This window comes from Sinocyclocheilus grahami, unplaced genomic scaffold (assembly GCF_001515645.1).
Source record: "Sinocyclocheilus grahami isolate Dianchi unplaced genomic scaffold, SAMN03320097.WGS_v1.1 scaffold1079.1, whole genome shotgun sequence".
Classification (NCBI taxonomy): Eukaryota; Metazoa; Chordata; class Actinopteri; order Cypriniformes; family Cyprinidae; genus Sinocyclocheilus; species Sinocyclocheilus grahami.
In genome coordinates, this window is record NW_015506258.1 from 184,548 (window position 1) to 212,139 (window position 27,592).

The following is a 27,592-nucleotide window of genomic DNA, read 5'->3' on the forward strand; positions in this document are numbered from 1 at the left end:
ATGTCTATGTATTATTAATTTAAAGCAATGTAATTTTATTAATTATTTATATATTATTGTAGTATATACTTAATATATTGAACTAGCTTTTATTTTAAATTTAAAGTTGTAATTTCATGCTTTTGTAATTTTGATCTTTTTTATATTTTTATTAGTACTTAAACTTATTTCAGTTGGATGCCTAGGCGAAATTTCAAATTTTCATGTTTTAAACCAATATTTATGTAGAATTTTATTTCAGCTATATTTCAGATTTTTTCAAATCAATTTTAGCCAATAATAACAACACTGGTTCATCATTTAGAGCAATTTTTGAACTGGTTTGAATGATACTTAAAAGAATGATTTGCTCACAAATTGTTCATCACTGTGGGTTGTGAAAAAGTTTTACTCTACTCGCCAATGAAATGTATTGTAGCAGAACATAAAGATGACTCATTAACTAAATTTCCATGCCTTTTCTAGGCCTACAAAACTGTTTTTTAAAATTCCTTGATATCCTTATATTGTCTAGGAGAGTGGAAACCCACTTTTGAGAAATGTCATGCACAGAATTGCTGAGTTAAGAGGTTTTCTTTTAAATGTTTGAGATATATTCTCTTCCACTGGTTGTAGCGGCGTTAGCATGAGCGCAGGCCTCATTGTACCGCTAATGAGCATCATTAATTTCCGTGTGTTGACTGACCTCTGATGCTCGCTCAGCCCTGACCACACCATTACACTCGCAAATAAAAGGTTTGGCGGTTTCCACACATTTCTAAACATGTCATGCATTGCCTCGCAGCTCTTCCTGTCCCAGACTCCCTTTCAAATGCTAATAAGCGATGCGGACTCATCGTTTACAGTGTGTAGGCTGTCGCGGTACATGCCTTCCTCTTCATAATCAAAGCGCTCACCGGGCAGTGACCGCCGGGCTCGGCTGCCCGCAATGCTGGCTTGTATTCCCGAGGGTCCTGAGTTTGAATTCTGCCCAGAGCTTGAAGTGAAGCCCACCGCATCCAGCTAGCAAACACTGTTAGCAAAGATGCCGGAGGTCCTTGAGTGCTCATCTGACTCATGGAACATGAGTATGGAGGATGTCATCTGAAATTTCCGTTTCTCGTATTGTTCTGTTCATTTCGGGATGCTTAGGTCATGCTTGCTTTTCTGTAAACTTATATACAGTATAAGATGTTCATATCTGATAGGCTAGAAAGTTTATTTTTATACCAGAAGTCCATGTATAACATGTATTGATGTCAGAACCATTACAGTTTAGAATATATGTAATATGTGAGCCTGGAGCACAAAAACAGTCTTAAGTCGCTGGGTATTTGTAGCAATAGCCAAAAATATATTGTATGGTTCAAAATTATTGTTTTCTTTTATGCCAAAAATCATTAGGATATTAAGTAAAGATCATGTTCCATGAAGATATTTTGTAAATTTCCTACTGTAAATATATTAAAACTTAATTTTTGATTAGTAATATGCATTGCTAAGAACTTAATTTGGACAACTTTAAAGGTGATTTTCTCAATATTTTGATATCCATGATATCCAGACATTTTTAATTGTGTATTAAGTATCCAAATATTTTTTGAGGCCACTGTGTGCATGAGAGTACAAATTTTTCATCCACTCGCTGAAAAAAAAAAAAGATTAAATTGTGACCTTACTAGTTTTAGTTAGTTGGGCTCCTACACAGCATATAAAACACCACTGCTAAAGAAAATGTAATGTAATAATCTCATTTTCTGTCTGTCCTTCAGCTCCTGCGAACGCTCAGATTGTGCATTCTGGGCAGACGTGTGTGGTGAAGGAGGACAACATCAGTGAAAGGATCTACACCATCAGAGAGGGGGACACGTTAGTTCTGCAGTGTCTGGTCAAAGGACACCCGCGGCCTCAGGTGAACACAAACACACATTCACGTCATACACGGCACTCACTGCTGGGCAGAAAAACAAGCACATCAGGTACGAATTTAACTTTTTGCCACACCTTCCAATAGTGAGTGGATTTACTGAACAGAAATATTGTAATAAGCCATGTAACTTATTGGATGGGTATTATTTTTATTTTAAGCAAATACTTTCGTCCTCATGCAGGTCCATATGTCACTTGTAGCATGTATGAGTACTGTATGAGATGTACATCTCTCTAAAAATGCACTTGTCAAAAACAAGAAGAAAAAAATATAGAGCACACAAAGACACAGCGTGATTTTGTTCTTCATATTTTTGTTTTGATAGCTTAATGTGCAGAACATTCGTCATATTTTTGACACATGGACACGTGGAGAGAAAACACTTTTGGCATTCTAGATTCAACTCTAATGGTAAATCTTTCACTGAGGTAAAAGTTAGAAACAAACAACATATGTTTGCTTCAGTAGACAATAAATCTAAATTATTTATTATTTCTCTTTTATTTATTATATTATTTATTAGTTTTAATCTATTAAAAATATTACAATTAAATAAATGTATATATATATAATGTATTATTTATGTATAATAAATAATATTAATTTGAATTGCATTATTTTTTATTGCATTTTACACACACACACACACACACACACACACACACACACACACACACACACACACACACACACACACACACGCGCGTTGTGTTTCCATGTTTTATGGGGACATTCCATAGGTGTAATGATTTTTATACTGTACAAACTGTATTTTCTATCACCCTACACCTAAACCTACCCCTCACAGAAAACTTTCTGCACTTTTAGATTTTCAAAAAACTTTTTGTATAAGTTTGTTTCCTCATGGGGACCTAAAAAATGTCCCCACAAGGTACACACACACACACACACACACACAGATACATAATTGTATGAAATATATAATTAGAATACATATTTATTTTATTTACAATTTAGTGTATTCTTTTTTTAATCAAATTACAATTATAATAAATACACAATTACATTATATTTAAATTATATAATCTATAAATGATATACATTTTAAATACAAATAATGCAATTCAAATAAATGATGTATTCTCTTTATTTTTATTTCAAATTTAAATCATAAAAAATCTATTAAAATAAATGATATAAATGTTTTGCATACACAGCAACACACAAGATATTAACTTGTTGACAGGTTTTTGAGAGGTCAGCATTGACACACAGCCAGTGGAACCACTGTACCTCTCTATTAGGGGTGTCAAACTCAGTTCCTGGAGGGCCACAGCCCTGCACAGATTAGATGCAACCCTAATTAAACACACCTGATCCAGCTAATCAGGTCATTAAGGTTTATTTGAAAACGACATGGTACATGTGTTGGAGCAGGGTTGGAACTAATTTATGCAGGGCTGTGGCCCTCCAGGAATTGAGTTTGACACTCCTGCTCTATATGAACCGTACAGTTTTTGTGCGTATGTGTATCACGTATCTGATAACAGATGACTGCAGACACTGAAGGAGAGAGGGTCTGTCAATGGACTTTAGGTTTTTTTGAGGCTTGTGTTGGCGTGTGAGTGTGTGTTATATAAGGTAAGGGTGAGCTGATAACAGTAGGAGGTGTGAAGAGCGTGGCTCCCACAGGCGCTCTGTCCACTGCCATTAGGTCACTTATTAAAGACCCTCATACACACACACGCATCCTCCCAACGACCTGTCTACATATATTAGTGCTCCAGGTTGCATCAGCAGAACACCGATCTGATCTAAATTCTATCAGTTTTCCCTCTCTCGGTCCTGAGAACGAGTGCACGGAATAAAGAAGTTGCTTTTCCATAACATGATCCACGATTTCCATTAGAAATGTCGGGACATTACGATGACAACAAGCTGAATATAGGAGTGTAATATAGAGTGTGAATATAGTCACAGTGTCTGAATATAAACTGAGGATATTACTGCATATACTGTAGGACGTTATTGCCTGCAGTGCTGGGCCTTCACGGGTCACTAGATAGTGTTCTTATCTGTGTGTGTGTCTAGATATTTGTGCCTGGATTTTGTCTTCAGGGCACATGCATTGAAATGTGTATTGGTGTATTTTGCTCTTCACTGAAGTGTATTTTATATTAGGGTCGATGTGTGTTTGTGATCTGATATATACATTGTGTAAAAGAATTGTTTGTAGAAAGACAGACAATCGATTGTCAGTTTGGCACATTTGTGTAATGCTCAGTGGTGTATGGTATCATTTCAGTATTGGCAAAATTTACACCTATGACCACTATGAACTTATTTTAAAGGGGTCATATGATGTTGCTAAAAAGAACATTATTTTGTGTATTTGGTGTAATGAAATGTGTTTATGCTGTAAAGTTTAAAGTAAAAAAAACACATTTTCCACATACTGTACATTATTGTTTCTCCTCTATGCCCCGCCTTTCTGAAACGTGTCGATTTTTACAAAGCTCATCGGTCTGAAAAGCGAGGTGTGCTCTGATTGGCCAGCTATCCAGTGCCTTGTGATTGGCCGAATACCTCAAGCATGTGACAGAAATGTTACGCCCCTTACCATTCTGTGATGCCCTGTCCGGCCGGAGCGATGAATCAAAAACATTAAAACCCATTACAAATGAGGCATTTGTTGCATCCAGTGGGGACATAATTACTGATTATAATGACTTATACTGTCTTTTTACGCGTTGCGTTGCATCGCGCCACATAAACATAAAACCATGTCTGCATTTGTGATCGGAGAAATGACAAACAAGTGCTACTCTACACTGCCCAAAACTCGCGTTTGAATCATCAGTGGCAAATCCTTTAAATGAAAACGTACTTACAGTCTGTGAGTTAGAACAGCCGGCATTGTAGTCTACTCTCCCAGGATCAGGAAACAGTCCTCCATAAAATGTGCTGCACACAAATTAATATTTGTGTTGAACTGTTCTGAAACAGTGTTGTAAATACAATTTAACCACAGATTTCTAGTCGTGTCCTGTTTTAGAAGACCAAATAAAGTAGTTTCCCTTTCACAACGAAACACACACGGTGGGCTAGAGTGAGCGGAGGCCAGCGAACTTGAGAACGGCACGGCCGGCGGATTCGACGAAGTAGTGGCTGGTGGGCTTGCGACAAACACATGTGACGACCCTGGGCTGGACTCCGCTTCATCCACGGTGAAAGCCGATCTGGCGAGCCACAGGGTGAAGTTGATATATTCCCTCAGCGACCAGCACGGATCACCTCTAGGCATGACGAAGCGGATATCGTCCTCTTTTGGAAGACCAAACAAAGTAGTTTCGCTTTCACAACGAAACACACAGTGTCTCCACGACATGGCGGTGGCGGCAACAACAATACTACATTGAGAATAAAAGTTACTCCTTCTTTCTTCGCGTGAACATTTGGGCGCCGTTATGCAAATCTTCCCACATCGTGATGTAGACATGTGGGGGCATGTTAGAACGAGCCGTGAAATTTAAAATGCAGCACTGGTGAGCATAAGATACTTCTTTCAAAAACATAAAACCTTACTGACTGCAGACTTTTGAACAGTAGTACATGTTTTTACTTTGCACCAGTACTGGAATGTTCCAGAGCTCTGGATTTAGTGTATTTAGTAACTTAAAATGTGTCATAAGCCCCTTTCACACATACAGACTTTACTGTTAAATTACCGGTAAATTGCCATAAAGCGAACATGTGTGAACAGGTCCTTCTTAAAATTACCAGTAAATTTGTTCCATCAATTTAGTTGGAGGAGAAAATGAGATGTGAGTTTTTCGACATACCCTAACTGTCATGAACCGGAAAACACAGAGTTCACGCAGAGCTAGACAAGAAGAGCGTTTGAGGTTAAAAAGCAGTGGTGGACGAAGTACACAAATCAAGTACTTGAGTAAAAGTACAGATCCATATAATAAAATATTACTCCAGTAAAAGTACTCCGTTTTCAATTTTACTCGAGTGAAAGTACAAAAGTACTCGATTTTTTATGTACTTAAGTAAAAAGTACCGATAGATGAATGTTTATATTAGCATATATATTTTTTATAATCCTACTGCTCAAAATACCTGGGATTTTCCTAAAATAACCAATAAGGAAATAATGAATATAATAAGGAAAATATAATTAGATTTTCATAATGATTTTTTTCTTCTCAAACCTTGTCTGTGGTGTAAAAACCCCCCTGGCCAAATGCCCCCAGAGGACATCACTTCCCACTTTGATAATTACTGTAGTTACCATATTCTGAACATCACATCCTTTCTTTTTCCCTCAGCTGTAATCTATCTAGGTGGTTGAATAAAAATACTTGGACTTTATTTTTTTAATTAGCTCGTTAGCTAGACAGTTAGCATCAGCTAACATTATTGACTTATTTTCAGCATGGTTATGAAGAAACATTTATATTTGTCTACTCGGCTAGTTGATCCAGATACATAGTAACTTAGGCTATGTGTGCTGACAAACAATATAAAAACAGACGTCACATAGGGCTAAATGCATAGAATTTTATAAATTTGCTAATGTTACAGCTGCGGGGAAGATGAACTTGCATGAGTTATTTTATTTAATCTGTGTTATTTTAATGTCTTTTGACCTAAAACATAGAGACTCTGATGTTAATGTGTCTACATTCAAGCATTTCAGTGGGCTTAAACAGATCACCCTTTACGGCAGATTTAGTTCACAAACAACTGACAGCTTTGACCTAAATATGATTTTCAGTTACAATAATTAATCCTAAAATTCGACATTAGTAACTTACATTTAGCAGCATCAGATGCGCGTGCGCTAACAAGATCTCCCTGTCCTTACTTGTGAATTCAGTTCACTGAGACTCGCACTAAACGGTTCATTTGAATCAGTGAGTTGTCGACTCGAGAACAGCTGCAATCGGATCATTCCAATTCGTGAATCAATCGTTTGGTGCGATTTGTGAACCGATTTAACTGGTTTATTGAAAAGTATCAGTTCGTTCATGAATCAGACACCGCTTCTGCATCTTGGAGCACGTGATATATACACTGAACAAAATTATAAAGGTAAAGTCATTCCGGTAATTTTACGGCAATTTACTGGTATAACTGTGTGAAATGGGCTTATAGATGTTAATATTTGCTCATAATGTGATATACTGAGTAATCAAATGGCTTTTCTGCTCAGATGGCTCAAATGTTCTGCGAGATGGTGCAAATATTTGAGTAGCTGTGTTATTTTCATTTATACATATAATTTCAGAAACCTTCTATTTGTCCAGTGTTAACCCATAGATGACCATTGGATTTGTGATGGGTTGACTGTAGATGATGACGGTAATGCTGGGAAAGAGATCTGGGCTGATGGGGACATTGGGTTGTGGTGTGTGTGCTGCATCCCAAAGGGAGTGTTGAGTTGCTCTCTGCATTGGCATTCTGCAGCGGTGTCCAAAAACATGATACTGCTTTGCCCCTCCCGTCCCCTGCCTTTTTCTACCACATCATGTTTTTTTTGCTCTGTGTGATTAACAGAGAGGCAGTAAAGGTCAGCCGTCTTCAAAATTATGGTGTGTTCGGCTGTCAGAGCACAGCTGCATGTCCATTGCTCTATGAACCCATTTGTTGTTCATTTTAATCCATTTATAGCCTGAAAAATGTGGAAGAAGTCTTGTTCATGATGACACAACTTCTATATTGTAAAAATGGAGATTGAACCATAGGCATATGTAGATGAGCGTATATGGGTTTTTCTTCAGTTAGCTGCACTTTTGGGGGCATTTATACCACTATCGGATAGGATATGCACACTATTCTCTTTACACTTGACTATATATACACTACCATTCAAAGGTTTGGGTCTATGGGATCATTTTCCCGCCAAATGTATTGCAGTCGCAGATAAAAAAATAACAAGTGTGAAACCAAAATTTAGAAACGCAAGTAAAATTATGTTGCACAAAATTAAAAAATTAAAGCAAAGTTTTCAGAATAGCAAACAATGGTCACGGATCAAAAAATAATAAGTATGAATCAAAAATGTAATAACGCATTTAAAACATTTTTTAAATCACATTTAACACATTTAAAATCATATTGCACAAAACTGAAATATTAATGCAAAATTATCCGAATTGCACACAAAATGTTTTCCTTGGTTATATTACTCTGTTTTTTGTGCTGTCAGACATTTTCTGCACATGTTTTTTATTTTTTGTATGCTTATGCTGTTTTTCCCTTCGCTCTTGTTTCCACATTCAAATGTTGTGGTTAGATCTTCATGTAAATCAGGGCGAGCTTAAGCGTCATCATTGGTCCAGTAGTTCTAGATTGACAGCTCCTCCTCTGCCAATCAGATGAGGAGGGGCGGTGACGTCACTCCAACGTGCCTCATTACTGCCGATGCTCAGTGTTCTGTTCACTTGTACAGGTGAAAATGGACAACTGTCAGCTGGGAAACCTCTTTCCATACAGGACACCATTATATGTGTCTGTCTGTCACTGCTGTACGCCTGCCTGGTGATCCGTTACGTTAAATGAGCCATCCTAGTGACCTGTTGCGGTTATATTCACCTGTATTTATTTATATACATTGCGAAAGGGAGCAGCCACTAAATGCACTGGCCTCGCAAGGTGACTGATGTGCCTTGCTCGCCTTTACCTGACTGATTATAAGTCTTGTTATTTTTTATTAGTTAGGAGAGGATAATATGAGTAAGACCAGGGGTTTTTAAACTGGGGTCTGTGTCGTGACCCAAAGCCAGGGGGTCCCCCAAAAATTTTGCTATTCGGTATTTTCCGGACTACATGTTGCATTTTTTATCTTCTGAACGTGCTATGATTTATATTCCAAAGTGACTTATATAATGCATTTAATGTCAAATAAGCAAAACGTAAACAGGTTGAAGCGGGCACTTCAAGGTTTCTATAAATATATTTCTCATTCTGTGTGACAAGTATAGTGTTAGACAGTATCGCTGAGTTTTTCTTCATTTTACGAAGAGGTTCACAGAGACGGCAAGTGCATTTTGAATGTTTTCTTTATTTTACAAAAGTACAACGTTTCACTGTTATTTTGAAGGTACACAAATAAAAAATAGACAGTTTTGAATGATGTCTTGCTCCTATCTGACGGATATCACATCTTTCCGCTGATGTGAGTAACCCAAGTGTTCGCGCGTGCACACAACATAATCAGTTCTAGCATTGCAAACTTTACATCGTAGCCTCTTCATCATCAAAGTAAATGAGACAACCCCCCATGTCATCGTCCATCGCGATGTTTCACTGTACACATCGTCTGATGCCAATTTGGTAGACATCGTCCAACCCTAGTTGACATAAAGAACACTCTGAGGAGCAAAATGCTTCAAAAGTCTTCCTTTGCTCCCCATTATCTCATTGCTGTCTAGAAGAAACAATTAAGATTTCATTTGTGATTTTTCTCTCATCTACTATAGTATATATCACAATGTCCAAATCAGGCCCGATTCACCATACTGTTTCAGACACAGATGGTTCAGTACACTTGCAGCAGAAGAGAAAGTAAGCGAGTCCGTTGGGCAGTTTGAGTGAGTAGTGATTGTGTTTAAGGTCATTGGGAAGGTCTAGTGGTGTTGGAGATATAGCTGTTCACAGGACTCGCAGTTCACATCCTATAGCATTTCTGTCACATGGACATCGGCGGCTAAATGCACAGCCTTTAGTAACACAATAGCAGCCTAAATGGCTTTTCTGAAAGAGATCCCGCTCCGCACATTATTTATTCATACTGCTGGTCACTGCAACCTTGGGCCCCGATCAGAGAGAGTGAGTGAGAGAGAATAACAACGAGAAAAAGGGGGATTGGTATAGAAGTTTGAGAGGAGGGGAGTAGAAGGAGGGGTCGTCTGGGTTTGGTTTCTGTCCTTGAAAGTGCAGTGCAGAAGGATCAATACACTTCTGAAAACAGAAAGATCAGATGGCAAAAAATCACTCCACACCACATACTGATCAAGACACAAGGTCATACGACAACAGAGAGACAGAGAGCAGAAAACACAGGCCGCAGATCAGGGCTGAAACAACTATTACAACTTTTTTTTTGGAAATACATATTTGTTTTCTTGATGCATGTGTTATAGGAACCAGAAGTTTGGGCAAGATGTATCTTATCCAGCAAATGTTATTTTCATTATCTAACAAACTTTATTGTAGGCAGGGTTGCATCCATCCATCCATCCAAAAAATCTTTTAGTAAAAGAAACATATTTTGTCTTGATTTTTTTCTTATTAAAGTTAAATGGATCTCCTTGACTTTCATTTCTCATTGAATTTTCCTTACATTCAAATTAGAATTTTGGTTCTGCATCCTGTTTTTACTACTGCAGTTCAAATTCAGTTTTTTTTTAGTTGAAGGCAGTACAGTACATGGCGAAAAAGTGGAATTTCTTTTCTTTTCTTTTGTATACATCTGCCTATATTTCAGATCATTCATATGGCCCTGTATGGAGACAGACAGGAAACAGTATAGAGGATAGAGGAAGATGAGGATGAAGGTTGTGATGGTGATACACATATAGAGCAGAAGGAATATTAAAGCAGTGTGCTGGTGCAGTGAGTTGTGTAAAGCCCCCAGTGGTGGAGTGTTCTAGAAAGCACAGTTCTCATTGGCACCTCAGTGTGCACGGCATCTAAATGCATTACACCAGACGGCTTCGCACAGAAACACTGTTTAACAGCCTCTGATTGGCCACGAGAGAGAATGAGTTAAAGGAGGAGGGTTAGACACGAACGTTTTAACTTGTACCAGATGTCTCGTTGTACCATTGGTAATAGCGGGAGGGAGAGGCTCGGTCATCAGAAATGTTCGATGTTTGAAAAATGTTACTGGATGAGTAAACACTGTTTTAAAGAGGTCACATTATAAAAAACATATATATTTTTAACTAAAACAGTTTGATGAACTGTGTAGACATTTGCAATTCAGACCAGTTGTTGAAACTAGGCTCTAAAAACCTGTAATTTGAAAGCAGGTGTGTTAGTAGTTCATAGGTTAGTGAATTAGAAGTCATTTACGTATTTAAATCTTAAAGGTACAGTAACATAATTCAGAGGGAGGGTGGAAAAAATAATAATTTAAAACTAATTCACAGAGTTTTTATTTCAAGAAACTGACTGGTATTTGGTATAACATGGTTTCAGTGCAAAACACTTTTGGGAGAATATGCTCTTTACGTTAACTGAGCCAATTGTTTCTTTGAAGTATCACCTTTGTCTTAGATGTTTCTTCTATCCTTGAGGAATAAAAAGTCAAATGGGCAAATCAAATTGTTAAATTGTACAGTAAATGTGTAAAGCTATAAAATGAATGTGGATAATATACCAGATTATTTGGTCTTGGAAGTATTTGATGTGAAATATTTCAGTTCATAATGAGATCTTTGACCATATTGTTGTGATCTCTTCTAAAACTCTAGAGGAGACATATGTGAGATTACTAGGTCTTTTTTTCAGGAGAAACATTTGAGGAGCAGGAGATAAAGTAAGTCTAAAGTCTATACACTTAAAAAATAAATAAATAAAGGTTCCAAAAGAAGGTTTTCACAGCAATTCTGTAGAAGAACCATTTGATTTCTCTAAAGAACCTTTCAAAGAACCTCATTTTTTCTTTCACTCTTAAATATACCAAAAGGAGATGAAGCCATAGAAGAATGGTTTATTGGTTCCCCAAATAACCATTCAGTTCTTAAAAGAACATTATTTTATTAATGTGAAGAACATTTTAGTCATCTGAAAGACCTTTTTCCAATATAAATAACCTTTTGAAAGACTCCATGGATGGAATCCGAAAGGTTCTTCTTGGAACCATCAATGCAAGCAAAGAAGCTTTATTTTTAAGAGCGTATTTAACCATTTAAAGCAGTGTTTCTCAACCCTGGTCCAGGGCGCCCCCCAACACTGCACATTTTGTATGTCTCTCTTATCTTATAGGTCCTGGAGTTTCTTTTAATGAGCTAATGAGTTGAATCAGGTGTGTTTGATTAGGGAGACACACAAAATGTGCAGTGCTGGGGGGCGCCCAGGACCAGGGTTGAGAAACACTGACTTAAAGAGTTCTCATTTGTGATTTTTTCCCCCCAGTAGAAAACCAAACCTTGAGACACGTCACTTACTTCAATCAATCTCCATCTATCACATCTCCATTTCAGCATTCTCTTGATCGAACTGTTCACATTATATTCTGTCAGCGTTCCGCCGCATGCCTCAGTCAGCACTGACATCATCACCGTCATCATAATCGTGTTCCTGCAGCTCATCTGCTAAAGCGTGTCACTTGTGATGCCAAGGTTGTGTTTTCAATTCCCAGGGAACACACATGATAGTAAATGGAAGCCTGTTTGTGGAAAAGCCAATGCTAGAAATGCAGTAATCATCATTGCGGTTCAGTTTCTTGTTCCAGACGTTGCTTTCTCAAACTGATCGATCTCAGATTGCTGTTGATTGCCATCCAAGAGGAACTGGATCTCTCCCTGATCATGCGGCGTGTTTAACTCAGCACTCAGTAAGTCAGTGATTATAGAACATCACAGATGTCACTGATGAACTACGTGTCAGTGAAATCCTGTAAGTCAGGCCTAGCCAGACTTTTGACTGTGGCCTTAAATACTGACCCTCACTGCAGTTTTTGTGGCCAAGAACCGCCCACTTAGACAGGAAGAGACCATCTGAACTTCAAATGTTTCATCTGCATATGTTCAGATGAAAGTAATGAGTGCTGCGTGACACAGAAAGTTATAAAAAGGTACGTTTTTGGGAGGAAAAAAGTTATGAGAGAAAGAAATTTAATTTTTAATTTTGCAATTTAATGTGCTCTTGCTTGCTGTTGTTAAGGGCATGAAGAAAAATAAATGAAATGACATTTCTGTGCAGTATAACTGGATGTGATTTAAAATAAATGGTAAGAGTATCTACAGTATTTCCATGGGAGGAGCAGGAAAAGGTACATATGCACATCTTTTAGTATTATTTATACACAAGTATAGTGCTTATTCATATTTGAAATGAGCTTTTTTAATATATATTCAGTTTAATTTTAGTAAGTAAAGGTGCTTGGTTTTTAATTTTTTAGTTTTAGTTTTTGTAATTTTAACACTTGAACTTAAACTGATTTTAGTTAGTTTCCTAACTCATTTAAAAAAAAAAGTTTTTAATCTAATATTTATTTTATTATTTTATTTAGTTTATTCCAGCTTTATTTAAATTAACAAAAAAAAATGTATACTTTTATTTTTAGATTTAATTAAAAGTAACAACACTGATTATTCATATTTTAAAATAAACATATTTGATAAAATAATACATATTTTCCAATGATGACTTAACCACAATATATATATATATATATATATATATATATATATATATAAATAAGGTGCCTTTAAATGTGCTGCACCAAGTTTGATGCCATTGGTTCTCAATTTGAGCACTACTCAATATATCATAAATTATATAAATTCTTGTATGGTTTCTGAAGACTTGAAATATAGCGCAGGAGTCGCATGGAATCCTTTTATGATGCTTTTTGGTGGCCTTTCCATTTCCAAGGTTTGACATTCTTCCTAAAACCTTTTGTTTCACAAAAGTCCGAAAATAAAATGAAATTCAAAAGAAATAGTAAACGATAGCAAAATGTCAATTTTGGCGCAAACAACTTCTCTTCATAAAATGTGCATGTAAACCTGGCGGTTGCTTTCTGTAGGCTTGTTTGTAGGACAGAAGTGTGATCTTGAAGGTGTGCAGCATCAGGCCACAGAAGGACTAATGCTGTGTACATCCCACGTGCAGCAGATATATTTCTGCCCTCATTGTGTCCGTGAGCAGAAAAAGCCACCTCACACTTTACACACTCATTTATTACGCTCGGCGTGGGAAGTTTAATAGAGCTACTGTTTGTGTAACATATGTAGAGGTTTAAATACTCTGCAGGGCTGCGTGTTATTTGATTAGGATTGATTTCAGTGAACAGAGGTGCAGTTCAGAACGGGAGATGAGCCGGCAAAATCTGACACTGCTTTTCTTTCTTTCTTTCCTGATGTTTTATGTTTCTCTTCAGGCTTGCTTTTAGTTTGCTAAACATTAGCACTGGACGTCTGGAAATTCATGTATAGATTTGGAAAGGATTGCACACTTTATAATTATTAATAGGGTGGGAGTATCTGTTATCTGGATCTGTTGATGTTGCGGAAAGTTGTGTGCTCAAGATACTTGCATTACAAAATCTACTGAAGTAAACTAGATGTTTAAGTCTATAGACTTAATTATAGTTTCATAAATGTCATTATAATTGTATATATTTTATTATAATTAAATGTATATATATATGACCAAAAACACAGTAAAAACAGTAATATTATGAAATATTAATAGAATTTACAAGAACGGTTTTCTATTTGAATATATTTTAAAATGTAATTTATTTCTGTGATGCAAAGCTGAATTTTTAGCATCATTACTCCAGTCTTCAGTGTCACATGATCCTTCAGAAATCATTCTAATATGCTGATTTACTGCTCAAGTAACATTTCTTATTATTATCAGTGTTAAAAACAAATGTTTTTGTGAAAACCATGATACATGTATTGATTGTATAGATTACTGCAATTTGTGTATAATGTTACATGTGCTTCATGTGCCCCCCAGTAATAAAAAACTGAAATCTGATTGTTTAAACTTATCTAACTTCAATTTTTTGCTTAGTAAAAACCTTCATGATAATGATAAAGACTGTTCCGCTTCACACTGGGATCTTGCTCACCGAGTCTGTGTTTATTTGACGATAATGACCTGTAATTATCCTGAGTATTGCATGGTTACTTACTGTATAAATAGCGTACACCTTTTAGGCTAATTGTACATTTTACCTTATTTACTTGACTGGTTTTGCAACACTTGAACAATACAAATGGATAGTTTCTGTCATGCCAATAAAGCTCAAAATTGAATTGAGAGAGCGAGAGCTAGAGCGAATGAGAGAGAGAGAGACAGGGAAAGAAAGGGATACGAGATTTTAGAGTAATACACAGTGTAAAGCTAAGCTGCAAACGTTGAGTTTTTGTGAGTAGTAATCACTCTTCACCGATTTAACATGCTCACACATAAAAAGCCCAGCAATGAGCATTAAATGCGCTTACAGTAGCAATAACCAGTGCTAGCGCTGAAGAGGACCACAGCCGCCCAGATTTAAGCAGGCTTGACAGGCATTTAGCAATAAACGTCTCTTTGCAGATGCTTGACTTGAATTGGTGTCACTCGCAGAGAACTTAATTTATAGAGGCAGTTATAGGATAGGCGGGAAGAGAAAACCTGAAGCGGAGCGAGAGAGAGGGTTTGGAAAAATGGGAGTGGGATGATAAAAGCTCTCTTCGGACGCGGGAAGCTTTCCATGAGGACGTCAGGTAAATGTACTTTATGATTTCAGTTCAGCATGAAACTATTTTTCCTCACACAACCTAGGTAAAAATAACAACGAAAATGACCTCAATTTAAAAAAAAAAATTAAAGGTTCTTTATTGGCATTTATTGTCCCGGGAAGAACCTTTAACATCCATGAAACCTTATAGTGGAAAAAGATACTTTAGAGTATTAAAATGTCAATCACACTAATATAAAATAATGATACGTTTTCACTGAAAGATTATTTAGGGAACCCAGAATGGTGGTTCTATGGCATTGCTGCAAAGCCCCTTTAGTGTTTTGGCGGACAATGAGAAATCTAATGCTAATTGCTCTGTATTGTTTTCTCCTCATTTATTTTGACCTTTGTCAAATGGCTTAACTAAAGCTAAAAAATGACAATTCCTTGTTTCGCTGCCTGTTGCGGCTTCATTATGGACCTTTTTGTCAACTTTGTGAGTAAAATAACAGTCTGTGGTTTTCTGTGGTCTGTGGTTGCTGTTAAATATAAACTATAATGGAATATTGTTTATTGCATAAGTTTTGTTCCTTCACAAAACATATTTTGAATGGCCATCAGTGAAAGAGGATTTATGCAGCCAGGTCATTTTAATTTGAAAGTTTGAGTATTTAAATTAAGTTAAAGAATTTTGTTAAATTAAATTAAGAATTAAATTAAATTAAATTACGAATTTAGTTAACATTAATGGTCACACTTTATTTTAAGGTTCAATTCTCACCATTAATTTCTCACCTAATTTGCTGCTTATTAATAGTTAGTAAAGTAGTCATTAAGTTTAGGTATTGAGTAGGATTAGGAATGTAGAATATGGTCATGCAGAATAGGCATGCTAATAAGCAACTAGTTAATAGTGAGAATTGGTCCATATACTAAAGTGTTCACACATTTATTGTATGCCAAGTAATGATATTTTATTTATTTATTATTGATGGATTGATTGTGGTTTTACTTTTAGTTTTAGTTAATAATGATAACCCTGCCCTTGGTCTGAACAAACAGAACCAAATTCATTATCATCAAAATGGAAAGATGGGATTTGGAAAGCATATCAGAATGTTGTACAGCATATTATGAAGCTGATTTTGCAGTAGAGACAGATGAAGAACGCTAGTGTTCAGCTAACAGAGACTCATGGGATTTCTTTCCCAAGAGCAGACAGAAAAGACTGTGAAGAAACAGGGAGACAGACAGACAGGGTTTGCGCAGTCTGTTGGGATCTCTGGAGCAGTAAAACATGGTGATGTGTGGCAGCTGTTGATGTTGAGAAGGGCAGCGTTGTCTCTTTCTCTGGTTCATCTGTTTCATGACCAATTTCTTCCCCTGTTGCGTTTCCTGTAGCTGCAGCATTCTGGTGTCTGTTGCCATCAGCTGTCCTCTCTTTTCTGTCTCTGACGCTCTTGTCTTCGTATCGCCGAGGCTTTGAAAGTTTCTGTGCCACTGTGACTTTGCGTTGCTGTAAGTGAGCCGTCTGAGGCCGCTGTAATGATAGCCTATCCAGAGCCATCTGTCTTACATCTGCCAGCGCCGGCCCTTTGAGAGCCACGATGAATCAACACAATGATGGCAGAGTTTTGGGCTGCTGAGGAAACAAACAGGACATTTTTTGAACATTCACAACCAATGGTGGATCCTGATATAGGCGACGACGCAGATCAGAGGTTTAGCTCACTATTGCACTTGAATAGAATGGGAGTTGTGATCTACAATAGCATCTTTTCTCATTAGAAGGTTAAAAAAAGCTGTATGCAAATGTATATACAAAAATATGTGTATCCTGTAGCAGTAAGAACTTTTTAAAGAAGTTTTTATTTTTAATTATCATTTTGCCTTCATTAGTCCATGGACCCTACAGAGGAGAAGCAGTTTAGAAGATAGATAGATAGATAGATAGATAGATAGATAGATAGATAGATAGATAGATAGATAGATAGATAGATAGATAGATAGATAGATAGATAGATAGATAGATAGATAGATAGTTCAAGAGATAGATGACAGATAGATAGATAGATAGATAGATAGATAGATAGATAGATAGATAGATAGATAGATGACAGATAGATAGATAGATAGATAGATAGATAGATAGATAGATGATAAATAGATAGATAGATGATAGATAGATAGATAGATAGATATATAGATAGATGGTTCAATAGATAGATAGATAGATAGATGACAGATAGATAGATAGATAGATAGATAGATAGATAGATAGATAGATAGATAGATAGATAGATAGATAGACGTGTTAATTTAAGTAAAATATTATGTCAATTAAATTGAACTTGACTGTAAAGCATATTTTCATATGTTCATATTATGTGTGTATATTATATAATATAATTCAATATTTAATATATATTGAATATATGCTAACACTTTACAGTAAGGTTTTTTTTCTTTACAGTAATAGTTATTAAACGATATTTAAGGGACATTTAAAAACATTTGGTGTTGGACTAATGTTAAGTACTTTAATAATTTGATAATATATTGTTACCAGAAATTATATATATATAATTTATAATATATATAATCTGTCATATATATATATATATATATATATATATATATATATATATAATGGACTATTCGATCAGAGCAATTTTTTTACATGTATTTTTTATTTCTTGAAATATATATAAAATATGTATTACATATTATACTATTATTCTATATTAAATAATGTTTTACTATTTTTATGTACTTGAGCGATGTGAGTTTAAAACTGTATGCACAGTTATGACATTATTTTGTTGTTTTAGTATCTGACTCACTAAAGGATTTTCTCTAAAAAACAGATAATGGCACAACACATGTTTTAAATGCAACTTCTCACTTTGTGGGTCTGCTCAGAGTTGTAGGTTAAGGAGGACTACTATGCTACAATCTACACAATAAAGTGGCTCAACTTTTTAGTGATTTTGATATAATGGACTATTCGATCAGAGCAATTTTTTTACATGTATTTTTTATTTCTTGAAATATATATAAAATATGTATTACATATTATACTATTATTCTATATTAAATAATGTTTTACTATTTTTATGTACTTGAGCGATGTGAGTTTAAAACTGTATGCACAGTTATGACATTATTTTGTTGTTTTAGTATCTGACTCACTAAAGGATTTTCTCTAAAAAACAGATAATGGCACAACACATGTTTTAAATGCAACTTCTCACTTTGTGGGTCTGCTCAGAGTTGTAGGTTAAGGAGGACTACTATGCTACAATCTACACAATAAAGTGGCTCAACTTTTTAGTGATTTTGCCCCATCAAACAGCCTTCGACCAGCTTTTCTGTCCTTTGCCACCAAAAGGATAGGTTACTCCCAGCAGGAGCTCTCTCTCCCTTCCTCTGTGTTTATTTCTCACCCACCACACCTGATAAATGAACAGCAGCTGTGTCCCAAATCCACAGGCAAATAAACCTGAATAAACACAAAGCTTGTCGTTTACACAGGTCGGTGTAATCCCATAATCCTTTGCACGTACGTCCTAACCTTCCCGCCGCCCCCAGCGCTGCCAGCTCCAATCAGCTGCTCACCCGTGTGGCACCCTGTTCAGAGGTGACCCCGCTATAATGGAAGCAGCTTACTGATGTCCAGAGGTGGAGAGGTGTAGGAGATTACACAGGCTTTAGTTTGTGATGTTCACTTGACCTTACATACTCAATGCAAAGATTGTTTGAAAGAGTCAAAAGAATGATTGAGATGGATGAGACTCTGATTACGGACAGTCTGACCGCTGTACTTATGTTAGGGTCAAACTTATTGAGTCACACTGTTCATCCTCATCATCTTTGTGACCAGTCTTTTTATGCTGAACTGTACATTTTTTACACTTTTAACTCTACATTCAGTTACTTTGTAGGAGAAAAGAAATTCAACTTTTCTATGTTTACATGGTTATTATTTAAAGATGTATCAATTTATGGGTCTGTATGTACATATACAGTCTGAAATTCTGTGACGTTTCCTCATATATTTGTATTTTATGATTTTAACATATATTTTAAATCAACATTTTAACATAAAAATGCATTTACATTACTTAATTACAATTTAATCATAAGTTTCTCATGGACATATACTGTACTTATACAATAAAGTCTGAAACCACACTGAAAATATGATACTATAAATTGATATTATAATGTTTTCTTATTTTGATTTTTATATTCCAAGCTCTGATTTTGTGATTAAAATCAGTTAAAATATTTTAATGTTAAAAAACACATTTATATTTGAAGAGTTCATTTGCAAAAACCGATAAACGGCACTTTAAAAAAAAAACGAGCTGATTGCCGTGCATTATTCTCCACATATAGCGCGATCTGAACCCTAAACACGTTTTGTCAAAAAAAGCCGGTTTTGTTCACTTTCAAGGCATCGCGAGTTCACGTTTTACTGCAGAAGCCGACAAGCGCCATTGTTGTTTTTGAACAGAAGCCGATAAGTCCATTTTAGCGAATCAGCGCGCTGTATTCAGGTCAGGTGACAAGGCTACTTTCACTTTGAAAAGACGTGCTTTCGTCAAAGCTGACTAAAAGTGATCAAGGGTGGATAATTTCGACGAACTTGATGAACCTATGATATCTTCTTCAGGGCGAGAAAGGAAAATAAAAGCTGAAATGTTTTCACGGAACCTTGCAAAAGCAGCGCGTTACAATGGTGAGGGAAAAGCCCCGTGTATTGCGTGTAATCACATCCATATGGTTTATGATCACAACAACAACGTTTGTCAGGCATCTACATTGTCATCTGCTGTTTTTGTTTAAGTTATTATTACTTAATCAAAACAACCCAACTGCAGTTTGATTGATATTACTTGGAATGCGCAATAAAAAAAAACGTGATTTCTGAAAAATTTTTTAAATGGAGTTATCGGTTTTTGCAAATGAATTCTTCATTTCTTAATCATTACAAATTGATTTAAAATATTTTTTAAGACCGGAGTTTTTTATAGATCTAAATGTACAAATAGAGTAAAGTCTGAGACATAATTGAAAGTCCGCAACTTTTTTTTTTTTTATTTAAAAATAAACGGAACGCTTCAGTTTCTCTAGAAATTTAAAACAAATAAAACTTTTGACATAAAATGATTATTTAGATGGTTCACATTTTCTTGGTTACAATCAAATGTAAGCAAATTGAAGCAAAATAGACACCAAATGCTAAGCGATTCTGTTAATTCAACAACTACGCTGTAACAAGGACACCTTAAAATAAAGTGTAACTGTAAAACATGCTGAAAATAAATTGTTTTTCACGTTTATTATTAGCTCATGTGTCTCTACATGTCGCCCCCTGCAGGTGCGGTGGACCAAGACAGCAGGCAGCGCTTCCGACAAGTTCCAGGAGACGTCCATCTTCAATGAGACTCTACGGATCCCCAACATCCAGAGAGTGCAGGGCGGCCGCTACTACTGCAAAGCTGAGAACGGGGTGGGGGTGGCTGCCATCAAGTCCATTCGTGTAGATGTGCAGTGTAAGTGATAGGGCCATGATCCCTCCTCTTCCCGGCCTGATCCCTCCAGGATTTCCTGCAGGAGGTGAATCAGTGTGAACTCTCCAGAGCTCCATCTCTGTCCTAGTGCTGGATATCGGTGTGAGAGGTTATGGAAAACAGGAGGGGAAACCATGCTCAGTTGAGCTGCCAAGACAAAAGAGGAAACAAATTGTAACACCCAGCAACTTTTGAGGAGATTTAATGAGCAGTGATTGATGGACATGTGGGCTGCACTGGACAGATGCGTCTGGAGAGTTCAGGTGAATGAATTGGAAGGATCTCGAGTGAGAGTTGAAGCCGTAGTTCAGGCAGGGTCACACTCTTTATGTGTGTAAGGGATTCCCTGCAGTGCTGCCCAGCACCACTGACCCACTGTCCCGTTGAGCCAAGGGTCAGGTCAGCGGCGACAGCCAGACCCCACAAAAAGCACCTACAATAGACCCCTTACGCTCTCAGATCAACCTCACATTCAACACTAACAACCTTAAGGGGTATTCACTTAGAACTACTTTTGAATTTTATTTAAAATTTTTTATTATTTTTTATTAAACTGGATCTCTTCCCAAATCATCTCTCCCTAACATTTTTGTCTCGTTTTTAAATTTAATTCATAGTTTTTGTCATTCAAAATGAGTTTTTATTTCGTTATCATCTCGGTTTCATCAGAAACAATGTAAAAAAAATTAACAGACTGAGACCTCATTGAAAGCCTGCAACTTTTTTCATTTAAAAATGTAAACAAACAGAAAGCTTAAGTTTCTCTAGAACGGTTACATTCAACACTAACAACCTTAAGGGCTGTTCACTCAGAACTAGTTTCGATTTTTTTTATGTATTAAAATAAATTAAATACAATTTATTAAAATGTATAAAAAAGCAATAAGCAAAAATATGTACCTTATTTTATACATACATAATGGTTAATATATATATATATATTACATTTTATATTGTTTTTATATTTTTTGATACATACTGTATATAAATATATGCACTCTATTAATATATATTTTGAATTCAAATTAAATGCATCCTTTTATACACAATTGTAAAAAATAATTGTGGTAATTTTTATTGCTTTTTAAAATCTTAAATATTGTTTAACTATACAGTTCAAAAACCTACTGTAATTTTTGTTATAACATTTTTAGATTATTTATTATATAATCATTTATAGCAATTTATAATTTATATAATTTCACCTTTTTAAAAATTTTTCTCTAATTTACATTTAAATTTTATATTAAGTATATTTGAAAAAAAATACTGAATTAAAAAAAAAATTAAAAACAAACTTTATGAAATATTCTCAAAAAAGTGTACATATATTATACAATTTTGCTTAAAATTAAACACGTATTGTATATCAGAAGTAAACAAAAAAATGACATATAATCATTTATAGCTATTTATAATTTATATAATTTCACCTTTTTAAAATTTTTTCTCTAATTTACATTTAAATTTTATATTAAGTATATTTGAAAAAAAATACTGAATTAAAAAAAATATTAAAAACAAACTTTATGAAATATTCTCAAAAAAGTGTACATATATTATACAATTTTGCTTAAAATTAAACACGTATTGTATATCAGAAGTAAACAAAAAAATGACAAAGGTCTTGAGATTCATTTTTATGAGGCTTGCTTCAGAAATAATGGACAGCAGAAAACAACAAAACAGTCGAAATGCTGCTAATTGGTCAAAAAACGTCCGTTTACTGCATGTTAGCACAGAGAAACAATTAAACGGTTAGCAAAACAGACAATTAAGTGTGGTGGAATGCAAAAGCACGTTCTGTGTGAACTGGCTCTTATTCTTTCACCCTCACGACTTTGCACGTCTCTGTTGCAACATATTGTAACCCCTCACAGACTTTTATATGCTTAATTTACTTCCAGCCGCTAACACTAAGATTCAGTCAGCGATCTCCCTCTGCGATATTCGACCATCACGCTTCCCCCATGGCCCCTCCTCGTCCCCCAGAGGATGGATGTGTTGTTCCATAGGGTTCCCCGGGAGAGGATGATAATTGTGTAGCAGGTAAACAGGGCAGGCTGACAGCTGCTCTGAGTGGAAGCACTCCTGACGGGTGATTCTTGTTCAATTTTCCCCCACCGGCTCCGCGCGGCTCTCCCGATGACTTTAGCACCACAACACCAGCAATTAGACTCAGCCAGACCAGAGCGACGAGGCACGGCACGGACCACCCACCACACACACACACACACACACACACACACACACAACGTCGCCCCTCAATCTTCTACAGCACCAAACCCTATTACTGAGAGAAAAGAGAAGTAAGAGAGCAAGTGTGAGCTGTGAGATGGAAAGGTGAGAGGTACAGAAGGTGTGAGATATAAAGATGGAAGAATTACGAAAATAAGAGCCTCGGAGTGGCCTGATTCTTTTGTCGGGCTGAATAAAAGATCCATGCCGCTTTTATAGCACAACGCCAGCGTTAACACGCGGCCGGTTTGACACAAGCAGAGTATTAAGAGTTATTTAGTTGAAAAAGTGATGACAAATCGCTCTCTTTTTCCATTACCTCATTTTCCTGTGAGGTCTCTATTGGTTCATGGCTACGTCCAGGGTCGTTTTAATTTGTTCTGTTGAAGGGACTTTGATATAACCAGTCACTGTTCCGTGTGTGCTGTGCTAAAGCTGTTTGCCTGATTTTATGTCAGCATATTTAATCTATTTAACCTCAGCCTGGCACATGCTACAGAGCCAGACAGCCTTAGTTAACATCAAAGAGAGAGAGAGATGTAGGAGGAAGTGAGAGGTACAGAGCAGCGATGCTCAAAACTACATATTTTCAAAATGAAATAGTCTGCGGTTTGTCAGAATTATTATTCCAATAATTAGGTATAATTAGGCTGCTTTAGGGTTTTGCTTTCAAAAACTACTGGACGAGAGGGGTTAGAGGCATATGTTCAAAAGTAATATCCGTTAACTAGACATGTTGTAAACCGCAATTCTACTTACATATTTTCTTAATTTGTATTTTTGTCTTGTTTTACAGTAAAAATATGTAAACATAATTGAATAGGATATATGTGCTTAATAGGCTTATATTATGCAAAACTGCATAATGTATTAAGAAATGTATTTTCCCTTCTTCTTCACTATATTTAACCTTATAACAAGTTAAAACGATGTTATTTTAAATTAAATGTAATTAAAAAAAATATTTATATAATTTTTTTTATATACAATTATTATTATTATGGTCTTTTTAGATTTGCACAACTTTGACATACTTTTAAAATATTTTGTAAGAAATTAAATTATTTGAATAATTTAATGATTTTAATTAAATGTAATAATTTTATATTTTATATAAATAAAATATTTATATATTTATTTTATATAAAATCTCGTTGTAAGAATGAGATCTAGCGAAGAAGAAAAAATATCCTTTTTAATATATTATGCAATTTTGTGTAATATATTAAGTAAATATATATATATATATATATATATATATATGTATGATTTTTTACTGAAAAACAAGACAAAAATATTAAGTAATCAAAATATGTTATAAGCGTTGCATTGTATTGCATGTTGAGGTAATAGATATTATAAAAAGTATTATTACTATAATCAAAGAGTAAACTTATTTGAAAATATATATATGAAGACAAGTCTTAATATATTATGCAATTTTGCTTCTCAAGTAAATGTATCTTGTTTTAATGATTTGTAGATAGCTGATGAACAAGACAAATATTGGGATAAAGGTTTTTTTTGACAGTGTAGTCAGGTGTTGGGCGACTAGTTGATGATCCTGACCAATCATGTGCAGCTAATGCAGATATTGATGGGAACTGAGAAGCCATTAAACACACACACACACACACACACACACACACACAAACACACACTCAGTAGGTGTTTTATTTATTTTTTGTGCGGGCAGGCCAGTCTTTGACCGTGGCACTTTGGCCAGTGAGACAGTGGGTAACTGTTCTGGGGTCAGCGTGCCTCTACTGTAAGGATGGACTTGGTTCAGAGACCCAGTTCTCACCCTTTCATTCATTCAGCACAGTTCAGATCACACAATCCAGCACCAGGTAAGCAAGACAAAAGCATGTGTGGAGCGGCTGGTTGGGTGAACTGTACACCAGACATATTTATTCACTGCAAAATATTTTCTTTGACAATTCTTGTGTACATTTTCAGTATTTACATTTCATTCTGTCTAGATGGATTCAGTCAGGTATGTGGGCATAAGTCACTGAATCCTAAAGCAGATTACTTTCAATTAATAAATGATATGATACTGCTGTGGTATTTCACACTGTTCATTTGGTAGAATATGAAATGCAATAAAAATGATATGTAAGATTATTTGTAGTTATATTAATCATTATTGCATTTTTGCCTAAGCAATGTAGTCTTGAACAGTCACCACTGGCACAAACATGTACAGTATGTAGAAACACATGGTCATTTTTACTGCCTCTTCACACAAGTGCCACTTTCTGAAGTATTTGAATAAGATGTTATGAGCTCTTAACACATCCTGAAGATGTGAAATGTTTACACTTGCATTTGTTTCTTCCCAGATGAAATTTTCATTGCTCAGTGGTTGCTCTTTCATACAGTACCTCAGGAGATGTAATGGTATTTTTTTAGGTTTAAGTATTGAATTTGTCTTAGATGTTTCTCCTAAAACTCCTTAGAGAGTTAAAAGTATGGAGCTATTAAATGAATGTAGCGAGTTTTGTCTGGGAGGATTTTGATGAGAAATGTTTGAGCTCATATTGAGATCACTGACTTTTGTATCTTGTCAAATCAATTTGAAGCATTTTTGAGTAATGATGCTGAAAATTCAGCTTTTGCATCACAATTACATTTCAAAATATATTCAGATAGAAAACAGTTATTTACATTTTAATAATATTTCACAATATGACTGTTTTTGCTGTATATTGGTGAGCAGAAGGGGCTCAAAAATATGAAAAAGTCTTACCGATCCCAAACTTTTGAACTTGTACATAAGACTATTATTTTTTCACTCAAGAGAAAACTCTTGAGAAGCAAGAGACTGCTCCATTTACTCTGCATTTAATCTCCTAGGAAAGATATGAAAGAAATATAATTTATGATTTTTCTTTCCATGTGGATCAGTGTGTATTTGTGATATGGGCTCGTCCGTGTGCTGAGCTGGAGTGTGTTTGGTTGTGCTGGTGGAGTGTGTTGGGGCACAGACTCGTCTTCGCTCTGATTCTTCTGGAGAGTGTGTGTGTGTGTGTGAGAGCTGGCCTTCAGCCCCAGCCCGTCTGTGCGTGCCAGAGTCTGGCGTCACAATACAGTCCACAAAAAGCCCCCTGTGCTGAAGACACCAGAAGAGCGCTGGAGGAGAATAAAAATGAACCAGTGACTCACACACATTTAAAACAGGCCTGACACTATATACGAAATCTTAGTGCGCTAATTGGAAAAACAAAGTACAAGAATTCCGCCTTCTGTCATAGGAGTTTAAGAGCTTTCTCTGTCTCTGTCTCTCTCTCTCTCTCTCTCTCTCTCTCTCTCTCACACACACACACACACACACACACACACTCACACACACTCTTCTGTGGTTATTGAGAAGGTACATTGTATTTGACCTTTGGGTTGTGATTGTGAAGGGTAGTTGGCTAAAGGTGAGTCATTGTGCTTTTTTTGGGCCCAGACAGAAGTGTGTGCGTGTGTGAGCACCCACATATGGGTTTTCCTAAATGCCATTTTAGAGTGAAACCAAAACCAGTTAGTTCATCATAGCTCGTCTGTCTGTGTCATCTGAAAGTCTTTTAAAGGACTCAATGTAAAGAAGAGGAGTGAATGAGAGGAAAGGGCAATGACAGAATGAAAGCAGATACAGAAAAGGTGGAAGAAAAGAAGAGATGATAGAAAGGGAGAGGTGCAAGAAAAGAAGAACTACGAAAGAGTAGAGGAGAGGAATAGTGGAATGGAGAGCCTGAGAACAAAGACATGGTCATAATATTTGTCTTTTGATGAAAATGGTCCTGTCGTGATTTTAGCCAATTTTACTCTGATTAAATGACATTTGATTTTAGTATACACTCTTAAAAATAAAGGTGCTTCAAAAGGTTCTTCACAGCGATGCCATAGAAGAACCGTTTTTGGTTCCACAAAGAACCATCTCTTTTTTACCTTTTTATAATCTGAAGAACCTTCTTTCACCACAAAGAACCTTCTGTGAAACAGAAAGGTTCTTCAGATGTTAAAGGTTCTTTATGGAACCATTTAGAAAAAAAGGTTCTTCTATGGCATCGTGAAGCACCTTTATTTTTAAGAGTGTAGTAACCTTGTTCAAGTTCATTTTGCGTCATTTTGTGCAGATGCAGTTGTAATATTATGTTTATATGTTATATACACAAATGTGTATTTTTTTAATGTTACTGAAAGACATCTCTTACAATATTACTCTGCTCAATTAATCTGCTCAAGAAACCTTTTCCTTATTATCAATGTTGAAAACTGTTGTGCTGCTTAATATTTTTGTGGAAACCATGATGCATTTTTTAGTATTCTTTGATGAATAGAAAGCTCAAAAGGACAGCATTTATTTTGTAACATTATAAATGTCTTACTGTCACTTTTGATCATTTTAATGCATTTAGTTTACTGGTGTTCATTCACTGGTTAGCTCAAGCTAATTGAATTATTTCAAACAGCTATATATATATATATATA

At 35.7% G+C, this 27,592-nt stretch overlaps 1 protein-coding gene across 1 annotated transcript in view; it reads left to right on the top strand.

Annotated features, from left to right (window-relative positions):
• Nucleotides 1-1,024: 1,024 nt before the first annotated feature.
• LOC107566511 (MAM domain-containing glycosylphosphatidylinositol anchor protein 1-like) overlaps nt 1,025-27,592 on the top strand; it is a 159,516-nt gene continuing 132,948 nt past the window's right edge. The window contains exons 1-3 of the mRNA XM_016251960.1: nt 1,025-1,067; nt 1,752-1,891; nt 20,680-20,854. Coding sequence (XP_016107446.1) covers nt 1,025-1,067; nt 1,752-1,891; nt 20,680-20,854 — 358 coding nt within the window. The remainder of the gene's footprint in view (nt 1,068-1,751; nt 1,892-20,679; nt 20,855-27,592) is intronic.